The sequence below is a fragment of the Sarcophilus harrisii genome, chromosome 1 (assembly GCF_902635505.1).
Source record: "Sarcophilus harrisii chromosome 1, mSarHar1.11, whole genome shotgun sequence".
Classification (NCBI taxonomy): domain Eukaryota; kingdom Metazoa; phylum Chordata; class Mammalia; order Dasyuromorphia; family Dasyuridae; genus Sarcophilus; species Sarcophilus harrisii.
In genome coordinates, this window is record NC_045426.1 from 157517513 (window position 1) to 157539210 (window position 21698).

Here is a 21698-nt window from a genome sequence, read left to right on the forward strand (position 1 = left end):
ATCCTCATCTTAGGGTTAGTTAATGGTTGAATACTAACCTAGATTTTTATCTAATTCATATCCTTTGTTAAGAAATGTACCTTTCCCCCTCAGCCAACTTTCTGCTCAGCCACTTTATACCCATCAAAGTCCCCACTGCCCCTGAAAAGTATTATAGGTTACATGGGTGCAGTTGCTATCAGAAATTCATTCCACTTGCCAGAGTGATGATATGTCCTTCAGCTTTCCCTTCCAGCAACACTAATTCAAGCATGACAGAAAAGATACTCTTAGGCTCTAGTTTTGGGACCAAGAATTTGTTGCTTCCGTGAGATCTCTTCATTAGTGGGGAAACTTCCTTTTTTTTTTTTTTTTTTTTTTAAATTCTCTTGTAGTTGTTATCTGTCCTTTATTATCCTTTTTTTTTTTTAGTGATAAAAAGTTGCACCAATTTCTGGCATCACAGCAAAAATGAATATATGCATCTTGATTGTGTGTGTGTGTGTGTGTGTTTGTGTGTGTATATAGTCCTGCTCTTAGGGACACTTGAGATGTTTCTTAAATTCAGAATTTGGATTCTCTGTAGATGATGAAGGCATAACAGCTGGTAAGGTTATCATCACCTGCTGCCAGAGTATTGTTTCAGGAATACAGTCTAATATTAGAGGAATGAAAGGCCTCCAGTGCTTGAGTGGGAGAACTGGGTGGGAAGGGTACATCTGGCAGAAAACAGTTAAGAATTGTGATTTTTTTGCTTTTTTAGAAGAATATATCCATTTTTAGAGCAAAGTTATGGGCAGCTAGGTGGCATAGTGGATAAAGTGCCAGGGGTAAAGTTAGAAAGACAAGTCTTCATGAATTTAAATCTGATTTCAGATACTTATTAGTTGTATGATCCTGGGCAAGTCACTCAACTGTCTGCCTCACTTTCCTCATCTCTAAGATGAGCTGGGTAAGGAAATATGAAACCACTCCATTAGCTTTACCACTAAAATTCCAACTGGGGTCACAAAGTCAGATGTGACTGATAACTAACAACAATATGGGTAATAATGGGTAGGAAAGGCATCCATTCTTAGCGGGCTTTGTTTTGTTACCCTTGACAGATGACTCACAAGATTTATATCTTTTTTGGAGTATTTCATTAAAATGAACCGCTACTTTTTTTTAAACATTTGCAAAAGATTTTGTGATTGTATATTCTGTTGTTTTGGATTAGGATGGATTTTGTGCTACTTTAGTTTTAGTGATAGTACCTTTCCTATGTAGGAGTGTAGACTAAAAATTCTCTGGGGTTTTCATCCTTAAGTGGTATCAAATGAAACCTACGCAGCAAACACACTCATGTGCTTCTGAACTGATTTCTCTGTTACTGATGACATTTCTTGACAAGATTGTTCTTTGTATATCTGGAGATATATGCAAAGGCCAGTTTTGAACATAACATGCAATCAATTTTACTCTTGGGTTAGATTCTTAAATCCCTAAGCTATTTTTAATGGTATAATCTAATCAATTGTTATCAAGCCTAATAGTCTGATGACAGCTGAGAAAAGATCAATGACCAGTTTAACAGCAGGTATCTAGATAAGAAAATAATGAAATACTTTTTCCCCCTTTGTGGAATATTTTTATGTGATTCTTTTTTTTTTAATTTAGGGTTTATTTATCTGAAATGATTTTACCTCACATGCTCTCTGTCTCTTATCTTTTATTCCTTTCTTCACCATCATCATCATCCATCTAAGCTCTCTAAGAATAGGGGGTATTTCATTCTTCATTCGCCATAACCTAGCATAGTGCTTGGCATATGTTGTTGTAGAGTCACTTTTCAGTCATGTCCTACCCCACTGGATTTTTTTCAGCAAAGAAAGACACGGGAGTAGTTTCCCATTTCCTTTCCCAACTCATTTTGCAGGTGAGGAAACTGAGGCAAACAGGGTTAAGTAACTTGCCCAAATTCACATAACTAATAAGTGTCTGAGGCTAGATAAACTCAGATGTGGAACTCAGATGTCTTCCTACTTCCAGGCTGGCACTCTACCCTTTTCACCATCTAGTTGCCACATTGGTACAGAGCAAGAAAAATACTTGTTGATTAATTGGTAGATAGAATTTGTCTTTTGGACTAAATGAAGTCCAAGTAATTCAAGGAATAGACCAATTCCATTCTTGTTGCCTAAGACTAAATGGTACAATTCCTGACTTAAGTATCATAAGCACTTAGATCAAGGGGAACTAATCTGTTATAAAGAAGTAACACTTCTTTATCGGTGTAGTGTTACTTCACTGCTATGCCAATAATGAAAACTTAATATTCATCTCTTGCTTGCATTGAATCGAAATAAGATGAGGTTGAGAAAAGTAAACAAGCTGAAACAGACTGTGAAATTGCACATGATGGGAATTTTTTTTTACTTCTTATAGACTATAAATAGGTTAATAGTCCAACTAATGATGGCATTTGACATTCCCATCTCCCCTCCCCTTTGTGTTTTGGTCAGCTGTTAAGATAACTTACTATTTTGAGGGAAATTAAAATCCCAAATGTCTCAATGCTTGGGATGGGAATCCACTTGCCTAAGTATTTATGTAAATGAACTGGCTTTCAAGCTGTTAGGTAAAGCACCAGCGTTGACTGGAAAGGCAGCTTGTGGATGATGCTCCGTTTTGTTTTCTTTGATACCATCAGAAGGATGAAAGGGAGCCAGGCTTGGCTGTGCTGCTTGACTGACCCTCTGGGCCCCAGGTTTTCACCATCTCGATGGGCGACCTCCTCTGACACAGTTCTCACTGCTGATTTACTGAGCCACGTTGACCTTAGAGTGGCTTCCGAAAGGGCTGTGCCTAAAGCCCCTTCCCGTTAGCACCGGCTAGCGCTACAGTTATTGTTCTGGAGGAGAAGTCGACCACGGTGGGGGAAGAAGCGTTCCTAGGATTTCCTGTCTAACAGCTACCCCTGCCTGGATAAACGCATTAGGTGACCGGAGCCCACTTGCTGCTTTGTAACGCGGCTGCAAGCATTCATGATCTCTGAAGTTGCTGGAATGAATAACTAAACTGGAATCAGCTGACCGCCCTGCTCCAATCAGATAAACCGTGATGTAAGTGTTTAGCAGCTGCTAGGATCTGAATTAGCGTGCTGAAGTAGAGGTGTGTGTAGTACAGCATGGCTAGACTCTTGTGGAAGGACTAAGAGAGACGGAAAGGAGGGAAATGGATGAGTCCAGCATCCTGAGGAGAAGAGGGCTCCAGGTAGGATACTCTTTCATTCTGGAAATGTCGCCTTTGCCATGCTCAGCTGTTGAGGTTTTTTAAAGTTGCCATTTCTTCATTCCTATACACAAATATGTGAACAATTTATGTTGCCTATTTGGCAGTGTGATAGATTGTGTCTCCAATTACAGGTGGATCGTATTCCAGGGTTCATTGAAGAAGGGTTGCGTTGTCAGAGATGATAAGATTTGGAGTTTTACACTTTGGTTCTGTGGCCAAGAGTAGTTAAATTTGGGAAGCTGTGCTGACAATTGATCAGCAGATATGGCAATACCGTCAAGTTCATGCAAAGTCTGTCAAGGTTTGTAACTGTTGACTTCTGAAAACGCTGTGCGTGGTAATCTGTCAGGACTAACCTCACGGCTTTCAGCATCTTTCTGCTCTCATTGCAGATGTGTGCAGCTGTTAGCTTTCGAGAGTTTCTCCTTGTCAGTGATGTGGAAGTTTCTGCCCACAGCTCAGTTGAAGTTCCTTTGTAGTTTGTAAATGCTGAAATCAGAAAAGGGATGCATTCGGCCAGTTTACTTTTTGTGCCCTAATGTTTCCTAATTGAATTACTGTGATATTAACATAAAAATGCATTCCAAATTGAAACTTGGCAAACAGGAAACTTGGGGGAAAAAATAAAACATCTGCTTGGCACTTTACAAGTTTTTTTTTTTTTAAGCAAACATAAATTTGTTTGAAGTTTGGATATTTAGTCCTTTTTTCCCTCTCTTTTTTGTAAGGGATATTTTATTTGTGAAGTAATTTTTAAGCTGTAGCTAATTATTAGTGATACAGATTAGTTTTTTAGTAGATGTTTTTTTGAAAAATGGAAACTTAGGAACATAGAGCATGTTACATGTGTTAAATTTCTTCCAGATTTATTACTTTTAAAAAGTATTTTAAGTACTGTTGACCTTTGAATAACTGTGACACATTGTTTTTCCTGCCTATTTGTCTGCTTCTTAATTCTAAGTACCAATTTTTTGTCTGGAAACCCAAAATGAATCCTATTATAGTATCATAATATATATCTGAGCAGGCTAAAAGATTACTTGCATGTATAAAAAAGGAATAAATTCAGAACTTAAGGTTAAATGTCATAGGTATTGTTCCAACCATAAGCAAAACAGGGTGCCTCCTTAATGATTTTCAGTGTTGGCCATTGTTTTTGAACACACAGCATTGTTAGTCACCCTCTGCTATGAATTTCCTTTTCTTTGTTTCTATCACATCTATAAAGTTCTTGTAATGCACAGCTGTTTGTCCATGTCCTATGTGGGGTCACTAGTTAAATATGGAGCAGTTCTTTGTTTTAAAGATGATAAACTCCATCCAACTTCAGTTTTCAAATTCCTAGCAAACTGAACATTCCCTAAGTAAAGCAGTCAGCTGTGGCTGATATTTTTGTATATGCTTTTGAAAAATAGAGAGAATATATAAATGGAATTTAGAGAAATTCCCTCATCTGTATATTTGATCTTTGTATCATATTAAATGAACATTATATAGCTTATACAGAAATCTATACCATTTCATGGTACAGAATGTATATTCAAAACTTAGAAGGTACAAAGTTAAAACATTTTGTATTTTTGGTAGTTGAAACTGCTACACGATTTTTATTTTTGCTAACAATATATAAAATATTAGAAGCTATAATCATTTAAAATAATTAAAGCCTGAGTAGCAGTTCTCACTTTAATTCTTAAATTGTTTTTAGATACTGTACTGTCCATTGCTGCTCCTAAGAAATGCCTCAAAATGTCCCTCTACACCCCTAAAAAAGAAAGCACACACAAAGGAATAAACCCAACTTACTATAATATAGCGGAACCCCCACTAACAACATTTGAAGTGGTAAAATCACAATAGCACATTTCTATAAAATCTACTATAGCCTATTACATGATAATGTAATACATAAAGAATATCTGCTTTCTAACATGAAGAGACAAAGTCTCTTTACTGGAGAGAGCTTGTGTATGTTTATATATAGATATGATTACACATATCTGCCTCAAAGTCCCAAACCTTATGAGCTACTTTGTTATGGTTTGAAAATGCCTACTTTGTTTGTTTGTTTGTTTGTTTGTTTTTATCCCATTATGTGTAGCATATATTTGGGAGGAATATCATACATAGTTGCTTTTTAAAAATCTATAGTTTTGAAATATATAAATTGTGAGTGTGATATGTGTATGTATGAGAGAGAGACAGAGACAGACACACACACACACAGACCGAGAGGGAAACAGAGACGACAGAGGGAGAAACAGAGATGACAGAGGGAGAAACAGAGACGACAGAGGGAGAATGAATGTGCACCATTATTTACAATATAAGGAACGTTCCCTGGAAGGTTCTTTTAAGTCTTCTAATAAATTTGATCCAAATGATAACTTTTAAAAATTTACAGAAGTTATTTCTGGTAGTAGTACATTCATCATATAAAATGAGATATTGCCATTTTGGTGTATGGAATGGTAGGTAGCTAAGGCTAACTGATTGGCTGTGTGATGTAGGTTTCTTAAGTTCTCTGGCCCAGTTTCCTCCTGTGTGAAAAAGGGATGATATTGCCTGCCTTATCTACTTTAGAAGTTTCTTGTGAGTATAAATAAGAGCTGCAAAAAATTTCTGGAAAAGTGAAAGTACTATATGGGCCCTAGGACTTGTTAGCTCTCTTGGCAGTTACCATGGCCATAAGCAGTGGCGAGTTTCTCATTTTTGTTTTTAAATGAAAATATCTATACTTGTAACATTCATCTGGGTTTCGTTTTTTTTTCTTTAGGCAGAACAAGTAGGAAAAGTATGAAAATGTGCTGATGTCCTTCATCATTAGGATAGACTAATGAAGTCCACTACTGTACAATATCACACACAAGATGTGGGTTCAAGGTACATTGTAGTGTTGGTTGACATAATCATATTACTAGCTATTTCTTAAGACAACTTAAATTATTTTGTCAAAAAATCTAGGTTGTGTAGGTTTGCTAATATATTAGTATGATCATAAGACCATAGAACTAAAGGGGAAAGGGACTTTAAAAGTCTTCAAATTTAACACTATTTTACAGATGAAACTGAGTCAGAGATTATGACTTAACCAGTGTCACACAAGTAGTGTCTGAGGTGGAATTTGAATATAAAACTTTGCTATCTGCTATACCAACTTCCCCTTTTAAAATAAAATAGACTGAACTTGTATTGCACAGTTCTTTGAAGCTCTCAAATATGGTTTTTTAAAATGAAAGGTGGACTTTGAAAATTATTTTTTTCTGACCCTATAGTTTCCCAGAAGCATGAATGCCTCAAAAAAAAAAGGAGAACAGAAAGAACTGAGTTGTTCATTGTAAATGCCTGTAGTTTTTCATCTTTTGAATGGAATGTATTAATATTTTTCGTCCTCCTGATGGCACTTCAATCACGGCCTTTGAAATGAAACGCATGAGAAAAGGGGCCCCAGTGTTCCTACTGTTAGAATCCAGGAAACTTCTCAGGTTTCATCTCAAAATTCAGAAAAATCCTGAAGAATGGATGGGCTTGGGCAGACTCTGGACTTGTGGCAATTTGAATTTTTAGACAGGTCTAATTTATCAAAGGATAACTGGCTCCTTCCGGCCTCATATCCGTCATACGAGAATCATATATATTTTTTCATCTGTCAGAGGAATTAATTGTTTTGGAGACTTGAATTGCATGGTCTTTCTTTGTCATTTTAATGGAAGTGTACATATACCTATTAGGATGACTAGTTGACTGAAGAGATATGAACAACAGGTTCATGAAGGTACCCATCTCTATGAAAAGCTAGGTATAGCAACCAAAGAAAGCAGCTTTCCTTCTTATTGTTGGCCTCAGAGGCTTTCCTTTTCCGGTTTCTAAAATTTTCTTTTTGGCAGTATCTTTCAATAAACGCTGATATTTCTCTGTTCTAAGTTTCAGTTGGGGCTAAAATGTGAAAATATTTTCCTAGACCAAACAACCCCAAATCGCTGCTTAAACTGTTAGATTCTTCAGCTTATGTCCATAGACTCCTTCCCAATTCTCCTTCCACACCCTTCTAAATTTCTGTCATTCCTGATTTTGTCTGAGCCCTACTTTGTCGCTGATCTTGCTCTGGAATTCAGTTTTAGGAATCATGAAAGCAGGTGGATTTATCCTGGGCAGTTTCTGGATGCAAATGCTACTATAGCAAGACTTGAATGAAGTTTGGTCAAGTTGGAACAGATTAATGTTTTTCTGTGTTAGAACCATAACATTATTATTGTTCTCTTTATTTTTGGCTTTAGATTCCATGGTGCATTCATTCAGTGGGAGGGGTGGTTTCTCTCTTACTCTTCATTTGAAAACTGATGTGGTTATGGAGCTGTAGCCGGGTTCAGAAACTATGAAATCCACATTAGAAACACTTGTGACCATACTAATGCCTTTTCAACATGAGGTGTTTTTATTCTAAGTTAATTGCAAAAGGGGTTATTTTGAGCGGGAGAAATGGGCATGGTAAATAGACTCTCTGTTAGATATTGGGGTCATTAGTAATATTTTCTCAGTACATATCCAAGGTACACTTGGCAGCAGGCAAAATCACTTAACCATTTAGGAGTTCTCTTTCTCCTTCTAAATATAGAAGCAATACTATGATCAAATCTTAATTATCAAGACTAATGGATTCTAAGAAATATCCTGGATAAATGAGATTATCATATCCTCTCTCCTATTAGATTTTAGTCATTATTTTTTTTCCTGAACTCTCTCTCATCAGTAAACATTTTATCAGGGGTGTTGATAAGTAGTAATATTGACTATTTGGGTATCAGGTAGTTTCTTTTTATTCTCTTGCCCACTATCATTTGTTGTACTCATATCCCAGAGGCAGCTAGTTGGCACAGTGGATGGACAGAATGCTGGATCTGGAAATAGGAAGTCATAAGTAGAGTCAGTTATATCCAACTCTTTATGACCCCATTTGAGTTCTTTCCTTTCCCTTCTGTCTTCTTCTTTGTGTGTCTTGTTTGTCTGTTGTCATCTTCATCGTGTCGTCTTCTCCTCCTCCTTTATCTCTTCTTCCTTCTCCTTTTCCTCCTCTTCCTTCTCCTCCTTCTCCTCTTCCTCCTCTTTTTCCTCCTTCTCTTCCTTCTCCTTCTCCTCCTCCTCATCCTTTTTCTCCTCCTCCTCCTTTTCCTCCTCCTCCTTCCCTTCTTGTCTCCATCTCTGTTTCTCTCTTTGGCAAAAATATTAGAATGGTTTGCAACTTTCTTTTCTACCTCATTTTGCAGATGATAAACTGAGACAAGCAGGGTTAAGTGACTTGCTTATGGCCACACAGCTAATAAGTATCTGAAGCCATATTTGGACAAAGTTCTTCCTCACTCCTGACGACCTAGCACATCATCTACTTTATCAGATTACTGCTCCACTGACACTATCCTAATTATAATTTTATATATGCATTATCGTGATACTCTCAGCTTGCCTCTAATCTATACTAATGCTACACTTAGTTTCCTAAAGCAATGATTTCCTTACGCTATTCTCCTTCATAAATTTTATTGACTCCCTATTTTTTTACAGAAGGGGATCCAGGCTTCTTTCCTTGGTATTTATGGCTGTTACCAGTATGATTCCCTTTTCAACTTGGATTTGTCTAGCTATTAAGTTTTTTGAATCCTTCATCCTGGTCAAACTGGGCTAATTATTTGCTCCTCAAATATATCAACTGTCACATCATGGTACTTCTTGTTGTTCTTATTAAAGAAATCCACCATTCAGCCTAGTCACCAAGTAAATTGTGAATAGAAACAGAAATATAATCGTTCTGTCCTGAAGGAAGGACCTTGCAAGCAATTCTCAACTTGGAAGTTCTCTGTGGCATATTTCTGTGCCCTTCTTTCTGATGCCTTCTGGAGAACTCTTCTGCATGGCACTCATGTGGATGTGACTGCTTTCAAGCTGATCTGTTTCTGCTGTTCTATTGTGAGCATGTGAGCCAAATGTCTTTGGAACTAAGCTAACAAATGAAATGCAGACTTCCATCTATGTACCAAGAGTCAGATCACTTAAAAAAAAACAACCCTAATACTATTTATTATGGGGCTTGTTGTTGTTGTTCAGTTATGTGCCCATTGGGCTTTTCTGGGAAAAAGATACTGGAATGTTTTGCCATTTCCTTCTCCAGCTCATTTTACAGATGAGGAAACTGAGGCAAACAGGATTAAGTGATTTATCCAGGATCACACAGCTAGTACATGTTTTGAGGTTGTATTTGAACTTAAAAAAGGGAGTCCTTCTATCTCCAAGGCTAGTATTCTATGCATTATGGTGCTATCTAACTGCTTATCTGATACCTAGTAGGTATTATTATTATTATTATTAAGTGCTTGTTTCCATTTCTTCCTTTTTCTCTATTATAGAGGGAAACAATACATAGAGAGAAGTGGTGACTAGGAAATTTCTTTTGGTCTGGGGAATCACAGAGATTATCACGATAGTACATAAATGATTGATTATCATGGCCTTCCAAGTAGCAATGTTTTTATTGGTTTGATTTTCCTATAGCAAGACTGGGGCAGTGTAAGGGGCATTATATAGGTCAGAACTTTTTAAACTGTGGCTCATGACCTCAAATGTGGTCTCGTAATTGAATGTGGGGGGTTGGAAAATTATGATTTATTATCAGCAAATATTTGATTTATATACCTATTTTATATATCTAAAACCCAGAGTCACATAAAAAATGTCTCAGATGAAAAGGGGTTGCAAGTGGAAAATGTTTAAGAAGTCCTGGTATGGCTGGCACTGCAGATAGAAAGATTGACTGGGTTAACACTGACCATTCCCTTGAGTATATAGCACCAGGGTATGTGTGGGAAAGAACCATGTTTTGACTTTTGAAGCACCCAAATTGAAGGATGTGGAAGGGCTTCCATGATGAGGATAGAGAAAAATATATGTAGATAAAGAGTTGCTATCAGGGCTCTAGAAATGAAACAGGAATAGGATGTTACAAAGGCCATCTTTAACATACATGTTTTGAATTGTTGATACTTAGTCATTTCCCAATAACAGAAGAACTTCTTACTAAGAACTATGTAGCTGTGTTGCCCTTTAAAGAAAGCTCCTGAATGCTAAGGAATAATAAAATCCTAAGATTTAGGAAAATCACAGATAATCCTTTCCAATAACTGATTTGGAGTATGGTTGGATTGTAAATGTGATGTGCATATGATTTTTGCAATCAAGACTGCAATTGGTGTATGGAGAGAAAGCAGATACAACAGTATTCATGAATTCCCTAAGCTAATAGGTTCCCCCTGAAAATTGTTTTCAACAATCACCATGGTGTGTATTTTAACATTAATTTTGTGTAAGGAAGTGGTTAGAGTTTGGTTAAAATTACATATAAAGAAGAGACCAAACTACTTTTGTGTTTTAGTGCCAGACCTTGAAAATAATGTAGTCAATTTTGAAGATGTGTATTTCTTTTCAAATTGCATCCAAAGTTGACAACTTGCATACAAGTCTCATTCCAATGCAATTTGAAAAGGCTCAATGAAACACCTCAAACCAGAGGCTATAATAGAAAAAGCAATTCAACCTTAAATGAAGATGATGAGGATGGTGCTATACTGCTGAAACAGTGAGTGAGTTTAATACCTGAGAGAGATTGCATAAGGATTCATCTAAGATTTTCTTTTCACTCCATTTACATGAACTACCTTTGATTGAAATTAGGGGTACAGATCTCTGGAGACATAGCATGTGTTGTACATTTTCATCAGTTCACTGACACTCTATTTCTAATTAATCCCTCCACTCCTCTTCCCTGAGGCTTTTTTTTGGGGGGGGGGAGGTGGAGAAAAAGGGGAGGAGAACAAAACACAGTGAGCACTTCTTGAAATAGTTTAAGATTTAGGTTTCAATTCCTGACTTATTTGTAACTTCAATATTTTAGGGTTTTTTCTGTTTTCCTGTGTACAAGGGTCATTCTTAATATGTAGTTCTGCCATATGGGCTTTCTTAGATATACTTTGCAGCAGGTAAAATCCTGCTATCGTGAAGGACCAGTACAGGAATTTTATTTTTGGTGCCAGAACTTGATTATGTAGATTCTTGCTTCAAGTAAAGGGGTTGTCAGTTGGATGAATTTCAGTTTAAATTGAAGTTTTCATTTTAATGCTATTTGCCATATTTTTAACCTTATCAATTGTTCCATGTTCCCTCCATTGTCTTGGATATCAGGGATTGACTTCTCTGATAAGGGAAACATTGCACCATTGTTTTAGCCTTTTGACTTTTCCAGTTGAATCCAAAGTTAGCTTACATTCTATTTCTGTTAACTGAAGTTTTGACAAAAGAGTTATCAGGATGATGATGATATTACTGCAGATAATAGTAGATCATATTTATATAGCACCTATCTTATTCCAGGCAGTGTTTTAAGCTATTTTTTTAAACAAATATTATCTTATTTAATCCTCACAACACCTCTGGGAGGTGTTACAAAATTACAGGTGAAGAAATTGAGGTGAATAGAAATGTAGTAACTTACTGAGGGATGCTGGATAGGGCATATTGTGTCAGAGAACTCTGAGCTAAAGTTGTCTTTCTAATATATAATTGTTGTATGACAATGGCCAAATCAATTAATTTCGGTCTCCTCAAAGCTTTCTAGGACAACAATTTACAGATGAATTTTTGAGCTATTTTGGAGTAAGGAGACCTCAGGCTGTTAAAATAACAGGTCCCTCCTCCCTCCAAAAAAAGATTGGATTAATTAACCCCAAATTTATCAAGCTCCTGATATAGGTCTGGAATTATGCTTTGTTCTGGGAATATAAATAAAGAATCAATCTCCATTCCAAAGGACCTTACATAATCCTATTGAATTGGATGTCACCTGGAGACTTTCTATTTCATCATATTAATTCAATAATATTCTATATTCTAAGATATATGTTATCTTATATCATATATAAGATATATATATGATTATATTATAATTATATAATATATGATATGATATAAGATATGATAACATATGATATATATGATTATAAGATATAAGATAATGAGTCATTTAGAACTCTTTTTGGTGTTCACGCTGCAGCTAGTACAAGGTTTCATAATTGGTGCTCCGTGGAGGAGGAAGTGTAAAAGAAACTGTATTGTTCTCGAGGACAATTTAAAGTATTTGCTTAGGTAGCACTCAATGAAATTAAAAAAAAAAATGTGGTAACATGTTCATGGCAGATCGGCATGTACTTTTGTTGTTTGAGGGCCATATTGGATAAATTCAGGGAAGCTGCTGCTTAAGATGGCCTGCAGGTGATGCTATCAATTTTAATCACAGCAGCTAATGGAGTCAATCTATGAAGACAAAGAGGGGTTTGTATTTATATCGGTGGAGAGATTCCCACATTTAGTAGCAATCAGGGATTCTTTAAATATTCAAAATAGACCTCATTTTCAAGATTCTAGAAGTCTCTGCTTTCTGGGGAGGCGCTTTGATTGTTGTTTCTAATAATGTTCTCCTCCCTCCCCCCAGTTCTATGTATTTAGTGTGGAGGATGGCAAGTGTTCAGGAGAGAAAAGGTCAGGATTGGAGTTTCAGTGATAGTTATACCAATGACAAATAATTGATCCCCTTTCCCTCATATTTAAAATGGCCTCTGAATATTCATCTGGCTTTGTAGGCCATATTATTTCTACTGTGCTGTGGCTTTAAGAAAACAGTATATTGACACCTTGAAGGGTTCAATAATTTATAACTTCCTTGACCAGCAAATATTTACTGAATGTAAACTTTGGGCAGCTGGGTGGTGCAGTAGAGTCAGGAAGACTCCTCTTCCTAGTTCAAATCTAGCTTCACATACTAGTCATGTCACTCTGAGCGGGTCACTTAATCTTGCTTGCCTTATTTTACTCATCTATAAAATGAGTTGGAGAAGGAAATGGAAAACTACCTCAATATTTTTGCCAAGAAAAGCCCAAATGGGATTATAAAGAGTTGGTCACAACTGGAATGACTGATAAACAACACCAAAGCATTGGGTATAACACTCTGGAATGGATGCTAAGAAAGCATCGTATTTTGGGGGAACAGACAAGATTGCCTGGAATTGTGAGTCAGGCAAATTATTGGGGGAGAAATAAGGTTATAATGGTATGATGGAATCAAATGGTACAGAGCTAGGAATGGGTTGAGAATTCTAGTCTTGATCCCATTACTTAATGGAGAGTTAAGGTATTCCCCTTCTGTATTTGATAGTCTCTAACTCTTTTCATTATAATTTGGAAGGAGCATACAGTGATTTAGAGGCGGAGGGGAGAGAAGAGATCAGAGGGTTTATAATATGACACTATTAATTATTGTTGATATTATAGGTCTGAATCCTGTTAAGAAATATTCTATCAATTACTAGGCCAGAATCTCATTATTTCATGAAATATTTAGTCCTCTGTTCATTAACTGGTTCTTGTCCTCTTTTTCTTTGTATGACAATTACTAAGCAGTGCCTTTTCTTATAATTTTATTTCTGCCTATGTAGTGACTATAGAAATCAGCTTTTAGCACCTGCCATTATGTGCTTCTCATTCAGGGACAGAATAGTGAAAACCTGTCATACAAGTTCCTTGTGCTGAAATTATTTTGATCTATATCAGCCAGATTGGTTCTGAGGTGTTGGATATTAATTTTTACATGATACTTTCTCTAGAAGCTAATTAAGTGATTAAAAAAAAATAAAAAGATGGTCTATGATGTTGATCAATTTGGCAGAACATATATCACATGACCTTATTGATATGCTTAATCTATATCACAAACAAAAAAACTCCATGAATTTTCTCATGCAATTCTTGGTTGTTTCTTCTGAAAATTGGTATTCAAAATCTGTCTGTATTTTTTATTCATGTGAATTTGTTTTTAAGGCCTGCTGCTGTGTCTTGATAATTCTCATTACCATTGTTTAAATTTTCTCAAACAAAACTTTTCACACATACTTCTACAAACATATGGACAACTTGCTCTGATGAAAATAATCACACGTGTGGCCCTTAAACAATGAATGAATAAAGCATTTGTGAAATGCTTACAAGTGAAAAACACTGGCCTTACACATAGAAAAATCAGTTCCCTCTCCTCAAGAAAATTCCTTGAGGAGTTTACATTCAAATGGTAACACATACGAGAAATATGAAACTATTTCTGTGGGTAAATTCCTATGATTGCACACGTGTATCAGGCTCACTGTTTTGATGAGTATAATTTTATATTTTTATATATAATACATTTATATATTAAGTAACCTCTGAATAAAAGATGTTTGAATTCAGCACACCTTTGATTCTGACTCAAAAAAATTTTTTTGAATATCCTCTATCTAGTGCTTCAGCAAGGTGGGTATTGATGACGAGACATTCCCCAGCTCTTCTCCATCCTCCTTATAAACTTCATCAGACCTGATATAGGATACAATGTTTTGGTCAGTTAATTCACCTGTATTTCCAAAGCAATCATCCCTTGCTACCTGCCTGTCAAGTGTTTTGAAAGTATACTGTTATTTCAAGCAGGTCCATTTTGTCATTAATATAGCTGTTAAGGAGCCAGCCTTCCAGAAACCTTGGACAGCATCCTCTGCAATCACTCCTTTTTATGCCATGGTCAAGACAAAATGATGCAAAAAAAATGTAACATCCTTAGCCGGTATCTTTGGCACTGTGCCATCCTAAGGCCTGTCTTTCCTATCGTACTTCTTACTAATGCCTTTTGATAATTGCACTAACATTTCTTGATAATGCCTACAATATGTCACAAGCCTGACTGTTTGGTATTATGTTTGGAAGGAGGGACATAAACTTAATGGTCCTTCATGTCAAATCCTTTGGTGAGCCATGTGTCTCCACAGAGGAATTTCAGTGATGGTTTGAATTAAGCTTTCTGTCATTCTCTGGAAACCATATGGAGAATGAGTTTTCCAGGCTGGCCTATACTGCTATCTGTTTCGTCACTCCCAGGTAGACCTAGTTGTTCTCAAAACAACAAACGTTTAAGAGAGTTTGGAGTCAAACTGCCAGGTTCATTTGTCAGCCTCCTCTGAGAATAATTGATCTTCATGAAGCATCATGATTTGACCTTCATTCTCTGCTCTTTTCTGGATTATTTCCTTTTTTAAGCTTATTTCCTTTGGAACTTTTAGATTGGATAGAGGGTACCTGCCTCGGGTTAACAGCACCTTCATCTTCGCTTCCTGGCTCCTTCCATCAGGAAAGTATCTGTCATTGTAATGATCTTTCCCCTCATTGTGAAAAGTTTTTCTTAAATTGCCCGAAATTGAATGTTGGTAAGAAGCTTGGCATTTGTCTGAAACTACAGCTCCAAGTCATTCTCTCTCCATCTATCCCCCACTCCCTGCTTTCTTTTCTAAGCACATTTTTATCATGGTTTGATAGAATTACTCAGCTTTTCTTCATTTGGGATTTTCCTACCTTTGAAAACTTTAGTCACTTTTTCCTATTTCAATTTCATGAACCATGGGCACCAGCATTATTTATCTCACAGGGGTGATGTGGATTAAGAGTCAGACTTGGGATAATGAACAAAGCAACAGTGCTGTACCTTCTGTTTTAGGTTATGGTCTCTGTCCAGGGGCTCTGTCCACCCATTAGTGGTGTGCTTTAACTCTCTCATCCTGACAATCATGGAAGGATTTAGTGAAAGGAAGGGGAATTTTTTTTCCCCTACTGAAGGTCATTGAGTCATAGGTAAACAAAAGTTTATTAAATTAAATAATACCTATATGTGTACTGAAGGTCATTGAGCCATAGGTAAACAAAAGTTTATTAAGGTAAATAATACCTATATGTGTATGTATATGTATATATATATATGTGTGTGTGTGTGTGTGTATACACACACACTCACACCCACACACACATGCATATAATACCAAATACAATGTCTTGTAAATAAAGGACTTAATTTGTGGTTATTTATCATATAATAATGATAATTATTAGCAAAATAATATAATCAAAAAGTTAAAAATTAAGGTTTGGAAATATAAAATCTTATTTAGTACTTTGCTTGTACATTTTGGGACAGTCAATGAAAAAAGAAAAGAGCAGGTGGTCAAAAGTAAGGGAGATTAGGAAGACAATGAAAGAAATTCAGAAAATGGGGAAGGTAAAGATAGGGAGGAAAGGGAATGTGAGGAATGGGAGGCAAGGAGAAAGAAAACTAGCTCTAGTGTCAGGCACTGGGTTTTCAAAAACAAATAAAAATAGTCAACTTTCCTTAAAGAATTTATGTTCTTCTGGTTATGCAGACACATAAAATTAGAGATAAAGAGATTAAATAGACAACCCTAGTAAACCCAATGAGAAATGTATGCAGATCTAATCTTTCTATTTTCATAACTTGGTGTCACAATGCATACAGTGCTGAGCCTGAGGTCAAGAAAATCCATGTTTGTTTGAACTTTGCCTTAGATACTTCACCCATATGACTCTAGGCAAATGACATAATCTCTCAGGACCTTACTTTCCTCATCTCTAAAATGGGGATTAAAATAGCACCTAACTCACAAGATTGATGTGAAGATCAAGTGAGATTATATGTGCGTTAAGTGCTTTGCAAAAGGTGAAGTACCATACAACTACTAACTATTATTGTTATTATCATTAAGCAAAAATTCACTTGCAAGTCATGACATTATTTTTGGGTAACCTTCAACTTTGATTCTTTGGAAATTGTCAAGTAGTTTCATCATGTAGCATCAGTATAAGAATATTGATGTTACAATCACTCTTGGCCCAAAAAGATGTGGAAGAACAAAAAAGAAGCCAATTTTGGTACAATAAATTTAGGGGTTAATCTCAATTCTTAATTCATGCAGAAGGATCTGTACACTTCCATAGGTATATAAAGAATTACATTGGTTAAAAAAAAAAAAAAAAAAAAAGTGGAGTCCATGAGGCATCAAATTACAGTATTTGAAATTCAAATTGATCCTAAAACATTGAAAACTTTTGTAGATAATTCATAAAGTGAGAATAAAGCATATGTGTTTCTACCCTGAAAGCTCTAAGTAATATGATGTCTATGAAAATTATAGTTCATTTTATATCAGAAATAAATTTAATTAATTTAGAGTCTGGAGATTTCTGTTATAAAATTCAAGAACACAGCACCTGAGAAGCTAGTACTGAAATAACTACTAACTAGTTATGTATCTGTGGATGAATCCTCCCTTTTGTTTTTTTTTTGTTTTTTTGTTGTTTTTTTTTATTAATTTATTTATTTATTTTTAATTTAATAGCCTTTTATTTACAGGATATATACATGGGTAACTTTACAGCATTAACAATTGCGAATCCTCCCTTTTGTAATAGGGGATAGAAGGAATCCTCCAAGGTCCTTTTGAATTTTAACATGTAGATCAATTTTCTTTATGTAGTAGGTATTTAATAAACATACTCGAATATGGAATTTACTAGTTCCTTCCACTGTTTTTCTCCTTGTATCATTTATAGGTAGTCTGAGAGATGCATAGTGATCAAGTGAATTTAGATAATAGTATGACATGGTGCTGGATTTAGATCAGATGACTTGGATTGGCATTTAGCTTTTGGCGTTTACTACCTATGTGAAATCACTTCATTTCCTTCCTTATCAGTTTTTTTTTTATTTATATAATAAGGGAATAAGACTAAATGACACTTAAGATTTTTCTATCTCTTAATACTTTGATCATAAGAAATTAGTTCAAATTATATGAAAGTGAATAGTTGAGGTCTGTAGGCTTACATCATTTCCTTCCTCCTCCTATACACAATTTCTTTTTAGATGTCAGTAAGGACCAAGAAAAAAATTGAAAAGTTTCCCCAAACTTAGGAGTTCTCATTCTTTTAAAATAGATTTAGTTCCTTTTTTCTTTCCTTTGAGAGAATTATCAACTTTAATACATTATTTTAAGTGGGTTCCATTAGTTGTTACGTTTATTAAAAGGCAGACAAGGCCAAAACAAAAGAAAAATTCAAAGACAATAAGTTTATTTCAGTGAAATCTACTCTCTCTTTCAAATCATGGCATTTTTTTGGACAGTAAATATCATGTGATAGACATGCTTAATACTCCAGCCATTAAGGTTTGGCCAAGTTTTTTTTTTTTTTTTTAATCATTAAATAAGTCACTGGATGTTAATTAGCTAACAATCACTGTAAATTTTTAAGAATTTTATAAGAAGCAAAAAAGGATAATGAGACACAAAACTTGATACCATCTTTGTCTTTGCTCACTTTTCTCTGCATAACTGTCTGTCTGGTTTAGAATCTGCAATTATTTGACTAATAGGGTGATTGGTCTCCAGGTTGATGTCATATAAGGTAAAGGACAATAAATGAATAAGGAAATCCTGGCCAAGGATGATGATGATGCTGTTGTTATTATTATTATTAATAATGAGTGGTTAAGCTTCATCTTCTTTCCTTTCTCTTGTTTTTCTCTTTCTCTGCAGGCATTTGCTCAGTGAAATATTCTTAGTCTTATTTTGATCTGTTGTTCCCTAGATTTCCCTCTCAATCCCATGGACGATACTGCCACACCATATGCATGTCTGAACCTAATTACATAGCTCTGACGGCTCACATGCTCAGTTAGTTTGGGAGCAGTCTTCAGTTTGAGATGAGTCAGAATGTGCGTGGAACATATGAAGGCCATTCACCAGGGACTCAGCCTCTCCTCCCCCTTCATCCTGCTATTCTAAGTCAAATCTTGGCTGGAGGACCTTATTGTCTGTTACAGAGAAAGCCTGTCTCAATCCAGTGATAACTTCTGAAATAATTATGAAGTTCCTTTTTGGGGGTGTGGAAGTGACCCTCTTATCTATTTTTAATTCATCCTGATCTCTCCAAAAGTGTTTTGATTGTGATAAAAGCAGTTGATCAGTGCTAAAGTCCAAGTTTAGTTAACAATCCCCCTGGGGAGCCAAAGAATTCATTATTTTTCATCTTCAATGTGGACTGTTTTTTAAAATGTGTCTCATTTGAATTTGTTTTGTGGGAGAGGGCAGTCTGGTACAGTGGAAAAATCATATCCTCTTGGGTTCAGATCTCACCTGTCATGCCTTTTAACCTTTGTCGTATGAGGAAGTCACTTCCCCTCCTGAGGGTTACAACAGGTTGGTTTCTGAGGCTTTTGCCCACTGTCTCTAAAACATGGCATTGATTCAATAAACATTTATTGAGCATCTGATATATACAGGTTTCTGTGATGATCATTGAGGTGTATAAAAGGATAAAACAGAACATAGCATTTAATAGGGCTAGATTGAAGGTGTATATAGCATTGCAATACAAAAGTGAGCAGAGTTGGAAAGGATTTTAGATGTCAAGTAATCAGGAAACCTGGATTCAGGTCTCTCCTCTGATACATAATGGCTGTGTAAACTTGGACCAATCATTTAGCTTCGAAATGCTGAGGCAATTCACTTGAGCAATAAATAAGTAGTATAACATGTGCTGGTTTCTCAAGTTTCCTCGCCGGGAATTTCCCTTCATAGAGGAAGTCATAAGTTTACATATTCTTTCCCCCCCATGATGTTGTAAGATTGGACATCTAAATAAAATAAGATCTGGGGATTTGTAATAAATCATGGGACAATAAAATATGTTAGGGGAAAAAGAGATATTGTTTGTTTTAGCTTGAGATTAGAGGAGAAAGGAAGGTAAAGGCAAGGAGCCTTAGGACATTTTTGGGGAAGGATAACTCACTTTGGGGTGTGACCTTGAGCAAGCTATTTAACTGTTTACCTTAGTTTCCTTATCTGTAAAATAAAATGGAAAAAGAAATGGCTAATTGTTATTCAGTATCTTTACCAAGAAAACCCCAGATGGAAAGTCCAATAGGACTGAAAAAATAGCAATTGATCACCTCAATCAATCAACTGGCATTGATGAAGTACCTACTTAATACTAGGCACTATGCTAAGTCCCCAGGATAAAAAGACAGGCAAAAGGAGCCTCAAATCTCAAAGGAGCTTCCAATCAGATGAGGGAGATAACATGCAAAAAGCTATGTAGTAACAAGATATTTGCATGGTAAATTGAGGCAATCTCAGAGGAAAGACACAAAAATTAAGGAGGACTGGGAAAACCTTCTTGTGGAATATAGGACTAGAAGAAAGTCAAAGCAGCTAGAAGGCAGAGCTAGTCAGGACAGCATTCCAGATATGAGAGATAGGCAGTGAAAACATTTGCTCTAGTAGGAAAATGGAGATTGTGTTCAAGAAGTAGGATGGAAGAGGGTCCCTGGATTGTAGAATACATGGAAGAGAGTAATGTATAAGATAGCAGAAAAGGAAAGAGAGGGCCAAGTTGTGAAAATCTGAGGTTTCCACGCTTTTTATTGTTATGATACATGACAGCTTCATGGACACCACTGTCAGTTGGTTGCAAATGTGGAAACTGAGACCTATGGACACAAAGTAACTTGCCTAATATCACATGGTCAATCACAAAGCCAGGATCCAAACACCCATTTCCTGGCCCATATTCCAGTATTTTCCCACTGTATCTCAACATTCTTTATTGTACTTAAGAAGACACATCTATGACATGTTTGCGTCAGATCCCAGACATGGATTAGTGGAAGAACAAAAAAATAAAAAAAAACCTTTCCTTGACTCCCCTTTCAAATACTTTTTCTTTATTTCTTTCTGTGTGGGTGTAATGGAGAAAGATCCTGACATCCTATCTTTCCTTCCTGCTCCTTTAGGCTTCTATGGAATTCTGCAAGGGTGGTGGGAGGTGGGGGAAGATGACCAGAACTCTGATTTCAGGTTTAAAAGTCAGTCTAAAATGTCTCCCAATTTTAATAGATCCTTTGCAAAAGTCATTTGGGGAAAATAATCTCCAGGCATGAGGCAATGATACATCGTGGTTACAACAGCTAGAGTCAGGACAGGACCATAAATTCTGAATGTTGTTCCTTTCATATCCTCTGACTCACTCCAGGACTTTGAATAGATTACATCATTGCTCCTGCCACACCTGTGCATAGAGCACAAGAACCGTGTTGCTTTCAGCTCTTACAGTCTAAGGTCCTGTAAGCCTGTGTCCTGGTGCTCTTTCCCTTAGGGTAGAGGGAGGCTCAAAAGCTCATCACCCTGATGTCAGTGTCTGCCCCTTTTATGCCAGGTTACATTTAATTTATTTTCCTTTTTAGCTGTTCTCTTTGATAAACCGGGACAAATCTGTGCCTCTGGAGCTGTCCGGGCATTTCACTAAAACAAAACAAAACTTTGATTTCTTTGCTTTTGAATTTTCTAAATTTTAAAAGAAAAGATCTTCTCAAAGTTGTTATACCTGGGGTTTAGTCCTTTTTGTATTCTTAGAAAATGGTTTTAAGGGTATATCCTTGTTCTTTAAGTTTACATTAATTATTAATAATAATTTCT

At 36.0% G+C, this 21698-nt stretch overlaps 1 protein-coding gene across 6 annotated transcripts in view; it reads left to right on the forward strand.

Moving 5' to 3' along the window:
* The window catches only part of MAST4 (microtubule associated serine/threonine kinase family member 4), a 786570-nt gene that overhangs the window by 323354 nt on the left and 441518 nt on the right, over positions 1-21698 (forward strand). Inside the window, exon 1 of one of the 6 annotated variants that reach the window (XM_031965815.1) lies at positions 2083-3234. The exons of 4 other annotated variants lie outside the window; for them this stretch is intronic. In XM_031965815.1, coding sequence (XP_031821675.1) covers positions 3196-3234 — 39 coding nt within the window. In that variant the 5' untranslated portion in view covers positions 2083-3195. Of the gene's footprint in view, positions 1-2082; positions 3235-21698 lie in introns of those variants that run through there. One more of the 6 variants, XM_031965827.1, reaches the window with a different exon arrangement.